Here is an 8,558-nt window from a genome sequence, read left to right as displayed (position 1 = left end):
GCCGGCAGCGCGGAGTAGGCGGCGGCCGGCCGGGCCGGGCCACGCTGCGGCGCTGCTCGGGCAGGTTGGGGCAGGGCCGCGGGGCGCCCGAGCGAGGACACCACGGCCCCGCCTCCGCCCCTCCCCGCGCCCTGCCGGTCGGCGCCCGAGCTCGGAGCCGCAGCCGCAGCCGGAAACCGGGCCCGCGCGGCGGCCGCCGTCCTGGCCAAGCCGGGGCCCCGAAGCCGGAGCCGGTGCCGGGCGGGCCGCGGGGTCATGGCTGGGCCGCGGGGCGCGCTGCTGGCCTGGTGCCGCCGCCAGTGCGAGGGCTACCGCGGCGTGGAGATCCGCGACCTGAGCAGCTCCTTCCGGGACGGCCTGGCCTTCTGCGCCATCCTGCACCGGCACCGGCCCGACTTGCTGTGAGTGCGGGGCCCCGGGCGGGCGGCGCGGGGCGGGCCGGGGCCGCGACCGCCGCCCCCCTCAGTGACACGAAGCCCGGGCGGTGACAGGCGCCGCCCCCGGACACGGAGACGCCGACCCCCCCGACGGCCCCAGACGCCGGGCGGGTCCCTGAGACCCCGGCCCAGGGCGCCCCTCCCCCGCCCGGCCGCCCTGACCCCGCCCGTGGGACCCCGAACTGTCCCCCGAGGCTGGTCCCTCCGCGAGGGACACGGGCCCCGCCCACAGAGCGCTGATTGCCGCCGAGGATCGCTGAACCCCTAAGCCCTTGACCTCTTTGGAGGGGTGTTGAGCCCTCTTTGGGGGCCCTGGGCCTCTCCTACCCTAAACTCCCCTCCACGGGCGCGCCGGGCCTCCCCTCTCCCCCGAGGCTTCCCACTCGGGCTGGCCCCTTGCTCCGGGTGTGCAGGTGAACCCCCACTTCTCTGACCCCTAAATAGGAGCTTGTCTCCAGACAGTAGCACAGTTCCCGGCACAGAGGAGACCTCGGCTAACAGGTGTTGGATGAATGGATGTACAGACCCTGTGCTTTCCCCCACGCCCCCCCAGTTAGGACGCAGCCCTGCCTCCCGGGTGTGTGCTCGATGGCCCTGCTGCCCTCCTCATTGGGGCACGCAGGTGGGGCGCGCGAGAGGAGTCACAGGCGGGCGATGTTGGGAAGACTCCTAGGATCCGATTGACAGACACCAACCGGCTGCCGCAGGTTGTGAAATGGCCCCTTCCTGCCCAGAGCTGCCCAATGAGGTTCTCATGGGAAAATGCATTCAGACTCCCCAGAACAGTTGACTTGGAGCCTCTGTCTTTGCTCTCTCTGCCTTGAGCCCTGGAACCTCTCCTCCTTTCGTCCCTTCATTCCTAAAACACTGGGTGAGTTTATCTGGTGCCATTCCTTGCACTTCAGGTCTCACCTGTGAATCAGGGAGGAGAGTTCTGGTCCCTACCCCTTTTGCATGCAGCCCCCTTGCCAGGGCTCCCCCAGCCTGGCAGATGGAGGCTTTCTGTGCCTGTTCCACCTCCAGATTTGCACTGTCCAAGGGCAGCATGTGGGAGGGCTTCTAAGGGATTGCCTCAGGATTCCATGGTGCAGGTGCACCTGGTTTATCTGTATGTACCCTGCTGTACCGTGTCTGTGGGTGATGGCTTGGGCCCTGGAGGAGAGGGTTTTGGGGCTGTGGATACAGAAGGGAACAAGATGAGGTGGTCATGTAGGTGGGCCCCTGCCCGCTGTGGGGCATGTGACACCCGTACTAATGGAAGCACAAGGTTGATACCTGGTTGCCCAAGAGCAGGGGGTAGAAGGATGGAGGAAAAGGGCACCAGGGTTGGACCTGGGCATTGGAAGGGAGGGCCCAAGGGGTCTTCTGTTTTGTCTGAGAGGCAGGAGTGAGGCAGGAAGCAGGGACAAACCCAGTGTGGGAGGGGACTTGGGTGTGAAGTGAAGCCATTTGTTGGGACTGAGCCTGTCAGCATCAAAGTAAATAAAGGCCACCTGGTTTGTGTTTGGCTTCTCCATGTCTTAGGTGCACGGCCTTGGGTCCTCATGGGCTCTCTCCAGGCATCAGTGTCCTCATCTGTGAGGTGGGATTGATAATGTGACACAGCTCACAGAAATGTGAGGACTGCATGAGATAACAAGCATACAGTTAACATTAGTTACTGTAAGTAACTAATGTTACTTTTTAAAATATTTTTTATTTTTTATTTATTTATTTTTTTTTTGAGATGGAGTCTCGCTCTGTCACCCAGGCTGGAGTGCAGTGGCGCGATCTCGGCTCACTGCAAGCTCCGCCTCCTGGGTTCACGCCATTCTCCTGCCTCAGCCTCTCCGAGTAGCTGGGACTACAGGCGCCCGCCACCGCGCCCGGCTAATTTTTTTTTTTTTTTTGTATTTTTAGTAGAGACGGGGTTTCACCGTGGTCTCGATCTCCTGACCTCGTGATCCGCCCGCCTTGGCCTCCCAAAGTGTTAGGATTACAAGCGTGAGCCACCGCGCCCGGCCATTGTTTTTTATTTTTTTGAGACGGGATCTCACTCTGTCACCCAGGCTGGAGTGCAGTGGCACAATCATGGCTCACTGCAGCCCCCACCTCCTGGGCTCAAGCGATCCTCCCACCTCAACCTCCCGAGTAGCTGAGACCACAGGCACACACCACCACGCCTGTCTAATTTTTTTGTATTTGTAGAGATGGGTTTTCGCCATGTTTCCCAGGCTGGTCTTGAACTCTTGAGAGCTCAAGTAATCTGCTTACCACAGCCTCCCCAAATGCTGGGATTACAGGCATGAGCCACCATGACTGGCCCAATAACAATGTTTGATTTCTTCATTTATTCAACCAGTATTTGTAGAGTCATATTGCTCTATGCTGGACACTGTGCCTGGTAATGGAAGTACCAATCAACAAAACAGACAACCCTACACGCTCTCCCACACCTGTAGGGGAAACGTGTATAAACGATTATGGCAATTCCATGTACCCTATCAGAGGGCTGGGGGTGGGAGACCTCCTAGGGAGAATATAGTCTTCAAGGAGATGGCAGGAGCCAGGTGAGGGCTGCCGGGTGGACGTTCTGGCATAGGACCCCGTCTGAGCAAAGGCGAGGGGCAGGAGGTATGTGCAAAGCTGGAGGCCGTGTAGCTGAGTGGGGAGCACAAGGCAGCGAGTTGGGAGATGCAGTTGGCACAGATGGCTGACAGCTGCTTTTGCTGGCTAAGGAGCATGGATGGGGCCTCAGGGAACCATGCAGGTTTTTTGTTTGTTTGTTTTTGTTTTTTTGAGATGGAGGCCTGTCACCCAGGCTGGAGTGCAGTGGCGCGATCTCGGCTCACCACAACCTCTGCCTCCCAGGTTCAAGTGATTCTCCTGCCTCAGCCTCCCAAGCAGCTGGGATTACAGGCGCGCACCACCATGCCCGGCTAATTTTCGTAGTTTTTAGTAGAGATGGGGTTTCACCATGTTGGCCAGGCTGGTCTCGAACTCCTGACCTCAGGTGATCCGCCTGCCTCGGCCTCCCAAAGTGCTGGGATTACAGGCGTAAGCCACCATGCCTGGCTGACCCAAGTAGGTTTTAAGCAAGGGAGGGATGTGGCTGGAAAAAGTGTGCAGGGGAGGGTGGCTCCCCTTCTGAGATCCAGAATCATATCCAGGCATTCATTTGCAATATTGCCAGCCCATTGCACAGGAGAGAAGCTGAGGCCCAGGTCCCACATAATGTGTAGGGAAGTCCTCAGTGGTGGGTTGGGAGGATCTCCGTGAGAGTAGGGGTGGCCTAGGGTGAGGGCAAGAATCATCTCCTAAAGTGGTTCAGGCTTCTGGGGCTGTGGGCCCTGCCTGGGTGAACCCAGTGTTGGCCCAGGGCTCTGCTGGGATGAGGGTTGTGGGGGCTGAGCCATCCCTCCGCACCACCCGAAATCCAGACATGGCTTAAGCTCCTTTGAGGGCGTGGACCATGTGGGTTTCATTTCTGTGTCCTTCATCTTCTCCAGAGCCAAGTAGAACTCCGCAGGCCTCTGAAGACTCTCAGAAAATATATGTGTTACCAAAACACAGATGTTAATTAGGGACAGAGATGGGGGTGGAAGAAGTTGGAAGAAAACCTGCAGGATCCTGAAGGTTTTTTACAGTTTTCACACTGTTTTCAGCATTGATTCATTCAACAAACATTTACGGAGCATCTTCGAAATTTGGGGAACTGTGTAGGGAGTTGGGGGCACAGAGTAGCTAGAATGTGACCCCAGCCTTCTAGGAACACTTCTGGGGTGACCGAAATGAATGGCTGAGACAAGTTGCTTTTGTCTCATTTGGTCTCGGAAAAAGCCTCTGTTGGGGGCTGGGTACCGTGGTGTTTTCCTCCCCCTGTCGCATGTCATGAACCGGACCGGGAGATGGAGGTTTCGAGAGGCGAAACACCTTGCTAAGGTCGCACTCTGAGGCAGTGGCAGAAAGGGGGAGCTAGGGAGGCAGCCCGGGGGAGAAGGAAGTGGCCTGGTCAGAGTGGCAAAAAGGGAGCTGGTGCCCAGGCATAGTCACCTTCCCTCTCCCCGTCCACCCAGCCCTGGGGCACCAGACCCCTTCCAGAGTCCTCAAGCAACTCTTTCCTGCTCAGGGTTCACAGTCCCTGGCCCCTGCCTGGAAAAGTGTTGGGGGCAGAAGGAGGGGGCTGTGCTTACCTGGCTCCGTCATATCTGTGAGGCCTGCCCTTTACCAAGCTGGGACTCCACCAGCTTAGGAGGTGGTACTAGTGCTTTTCCTGATTTGCAGATGGGACAATGAATGCAGGAATGACTGCTGATCCCCCCAACCCCATGGTCACATGGGAATTCAGCCCTCAGAGGCGGCGTGGCCTGCTCTTGCCTCTGCCCACCCATCTCCGGCAGTCAGGGCTGCAGTTTTCAGCCATAGAAGGGCAAGGCTGCATGCGGGTGCACCCGGGAGGCTGCCCGGCAGGAAGACTGAGCTGCCTCTGCTGGTTTCAGCGGCCTGGAGTGGGGAGGGAGGAGGGGGATAAATAAAGCCTGCAGGCCAGCCAGCTGTCCCATGCTGGGGCCCCCAGGCAGGCCCTGCCACCTCTCACCTGTCCCAGTTTAGAAACTAGAAAATCCCTCACTGCTTCTCCAATGGAAGCTGCCCCAGGAGTGGCCCAGTGGGGCCAACCAGCTGTTCGGTGCCAGCAGCTCCGGAGTATGTACATTTCCACTCTGGTTCAAACTTGTTCTTCTGTTCGCGGCTCCATTAAGAAAAACTTTCATCTGCAGGCTGGACTGGGTTGGGATTCAGCAAGTTGGTGTGGCTTCTCCGAGTTATTCTGCAGGGGCCTGTGAGCAGTGGAAGGGCCAGACATGTGGATTCCCAGGGCTGGTGGCTTCCTTTCTCCAGGTCTCAGTGTCCTCATCTATTAAATGAGATAAATTCTTGCCAGAGTTGCTATGAAAAGAAAGTAAATGAGGCTGGGCGCGGTGGCTCACGCTTGTAATCCCAGCACTTTGGGAGGCCGAGGTGGGCGAATCACGAGGTCAGGAGATCGAGACCACGGTGAAACCCCATCTCTACTAAAAATACAAAAAAATTGCCTGTAGTCCCAGCTACTCGGAGAGGCTGAGGCAGGAGAATGGCGTGAACCCAGGAGGCGGAGCTTGCAGTGAGCCGAAATCGCGCCACTGCACTCCAGCCTGGGTGACAGAGCGAGACTCCGTCTCAAAAAAAAAAAAAAAAAAAAAAAAGAGAAAGTAAATGAGACAGAGGAGCCCAGCACCATGCCCTGGGTGAGGTCACATGCAGGTCTTTTTTTTTTTTTTTTTTTTTTGAGATGGAGTCTCGCTCTGTCACCCAGGCTGGAGTGCAGTGGCACAATCTCGGCTCACTGCAAGCTCCGCCTCCCGGGTTCACGCCATTCTCCTGCCTCAGCCTCTCCGAGTAGCTGGGACTACAGGTGCCCGCCACCACGCCCGAGTAGAGACAGGGTTTCACCGTGGTCTCGATCTCCTGACCTTGTGATCCGCCCGCCTCGGCCTCCCAAAGTGCTGGGATTACAAGCGTGAGCCACCGCGCCCGGCCCACATGCAGGTCTTAGTTGTGTCTTTGCCACGGACTCCAGAGGTGGCTTCCTGGAGAGAGGGAAAAGATGTTAAGCTTGAAAGCCTGGGCTTGAGCCCCACCCCTTCCCAGTGGTTTCCCAGCCTCTGCTTGGATGCCTCCAGGGCCCATGAACTCATGCCCTGCCCTGCCCTGGCAGCTCCAGCTCTAGCAGCAAATGTTTGCTGCCTCAGTTTCCCCCTTAGTAATCCACAGACCCCCGCCCCAGCAACCCTGCTGAGATTGATGCTTGCTGGGACAAGGTTTTCTCTGTTCAGCTCCTTTCTGACTCTGACCCCACCCCTATTCCCCGGTCACCTCCCCTCTTGACCAATCCTCCACCCTTTGCCTCTTGCAGAGATTTTGATTCCCTTTCCAAGGACAACGTCTTCGAGAATAACCGTTTGGTAAGTTCCTGGACAGATGGAAGCCCAAGAGGCTGTGTGTGTGTGTGTGTGTGTGTGTGTGTGTGTGTGTGTGTGTGTGTGTGTGTGTGTTTGGTGGGGAGGGCAGAGGTCTTGCATGTTGGCTGCCCTTGTACACCAGCCCTGGCTGCACCTTCCCCCACCCTCTGCTTCCCACCAGCCCCCTCATGCATGGAGCACCAGGCTTCCCCTTTCTCCAGGCCGTCCTGTGGCACTCGGGTGGGATTAATACTGAGGGGAGCCCACAGTCACCCCATCCCACTGAAGGGGAGCTGGGCCTAGGCTGAGGGGTCGCCCCCTAACGCTGCCTCCTCCTCGGCCTCCTCTTGCTGCTGCGGCTGCTCCCACTCTTGCACCTGTCACCACCCCAGGCCTTTGAAGTGGCTGAGAAGGAGCTGGGGATCCCTGCTCTCCTGGACCCCAATGACATGGTCTCCATGAGCGTCCCTGACTGCCTCAGCATCATGACCTATGTGTCCCAGTATTACAACCACTTCTCCAGTCCTGGCCAAGGTGAGAGGGGGACTCAGCCTTTCACGGAGGCTGGCCCAGGGGTTGGCCCTGGGGATGTTTGATGCTTGCTACTGGTTTTCTGAGTTGTAAACAGGCTGCTGAGGAGTGTATCATTCATTTACTTATTCATTCATTCACTCATTGAAATATTTCTTTTTTTTTTTGAGACAGAATTTCGCTCTTTTTTTTTGAGATGGAGTCTCGCCCTGTCACCCAGGCTGGAGTGCGATGGCACGATCTCGGCTCAGGCTCACTGCGACCTCTGCCTCCTGGGTTTAACCTCCTGCCTCAGACACCCGAGTAGCTGGGATTACAGGCACCCGGCACCACGCCCGGCTAATTTTTTATGTCTTTAGTAGAGACAGGGTTTCACTATTTTGGCCAGGCTGGTCTCTTAACTATTTTTTTTTTTTTTTGAGATGGAGTCTTGCTCTGTCGCCCAGGCTGGAGTGCAGTGGCGCAGTCTCGGCTCACTGCAAGCTCCGCCTCCCAGGTTCACGCCATTCTCTTGCCTCAGCCTCTCTGAGTAGCTGGGACTACAGGCGCCCGCCACCACGCCCGGCTAATTTTTTGTATTTTTAGTAGAGACGGGGTTTCACTGTGGTCTCGATCTCCTGACCTCGTGATCCGTCCGCCTTGGCCTCCCAAAGTGCTGGGATTACAAACGTGAGCCACTGCGCCCGGCCCGGTCTCGAACTCTTGACCTCGTGATCTGCCCGCCTTGGCCTCCCCGAGTGCTGGGATTACAGGTGTGAGCCACTGTGCCCAGTCCCACTTTTTTTTTTTTTTTGAGACGGAGTTTCGCTCTTGTTGCATAGGCTAGAGTGCAATGACGCGATCTTGTCTCACTGCAACCTCTGCTTCCTGAGTTTAAGCGATTCTCCTGTCTCAGCCTCCTGAGTAGCTGGGATTACAGGAACCCGCCACTACGCCTGGCTAATTTTTGGTATTTTTAGTAGAGATGAGGTTTCACCATGTTGGCCAGGCTGGTCTTGAACTCCTGACCTCAGGTGATCTGCCCACCTCGGCCTCCCAAAGTGCTGGGACTACAGGCGTGAGCCACTATGCCCAGCCATAAATAAATAACTTTAGAAAAAAAAGAAAACAGAGCCGAGCGAAGTGGCTCATGCCTATCATCCCAGCACTTTGGGAGGCCAAGGCAGGCGGATTGCTGTTGAGACCGGACTGGGCAACATAGCAAGAACCCGTCTCAACCAAAATAAAAATAAAAAAATTAACCAGGCATAGTGGTGGCACACCTGTAGTCCTAGCTACTTGGGAGGTTGAGGTGGGAGGTTTGCTTGAGGCCAGGAGTTCGAGGCTTCAGTGAGCTGTGATCACACCAGTGCACTCCAGCCTGGGCAACAGAGCGAGACCCCATCCCTAAACACAAAAAATAAACAAGAAAATTTAGAACATGGCAAAAGCAGAAAAATTAAAATAATATGTTATACCCCTTCCCCCGATGTAACACTGGGGATTAAAATAATTGAACAAATAACATTATGTATATTTTAATAGAAAACAAAAGGAAAGTATTTCCAGACCCCGGAGGCTTTGTTCAGAGGCAGTCTAAGGTTGGGGTTAAGAGCATGGACTCAAAATTTTC

General features: G+C 56.4%; 1 protein-coding gene across 2 annotated transcripts in view; it reads left to right on the top strand.

Annotated features, from left to right (window-relative positions):
* Positions 1-8,558, top strand: part of MICALL1 (MICAL like 1) — a 35,062-nt gene continuing 26,504 nt past the window's right edge. Inside the window, exons 1-3 of one of the 2 annotated variants that reach the window (XM_058432008.1) lie at positions 1-401; positions 6,370-6,418; positions 6,808-6,949. In XM_058432008.1, the coding sequence (XP_058287991.1) occupies positions 256-401; positions 6,370-6,418; positions 6,808-6,949 (337 nt within the window). In that variant the 5' untranslated portion in view covers positions 1-255. The remainder of the gene's footprint in view (positions 402-6,369; positions 6,419-6,807; positions 6,950-8,558) is intronic. The other variant, XM_032139864.2, reaches the window with a different exon arrangement.

The sequence above is a fragment of the Hylobates moloch genome, unplaced genomic scaffold (genome assembly GCF_009828535.3).
Source record: "Hylobates moloch isolate HMO894 unplaced genomic scaffold, HMol_V3 SCAFFOLD_19, whole genome shotgun sequence".
NCBI lineage: Eukaryota > Metazoa > Chordata > Mammalia > Primates > Hylobatidae > Hylobates > Hylobates moloch.
The sequence above is the reverse complement of the archived record's forward strand: the minus strand, read 5'-3'. Positions and strand labels throughout refer to the sequence as shown.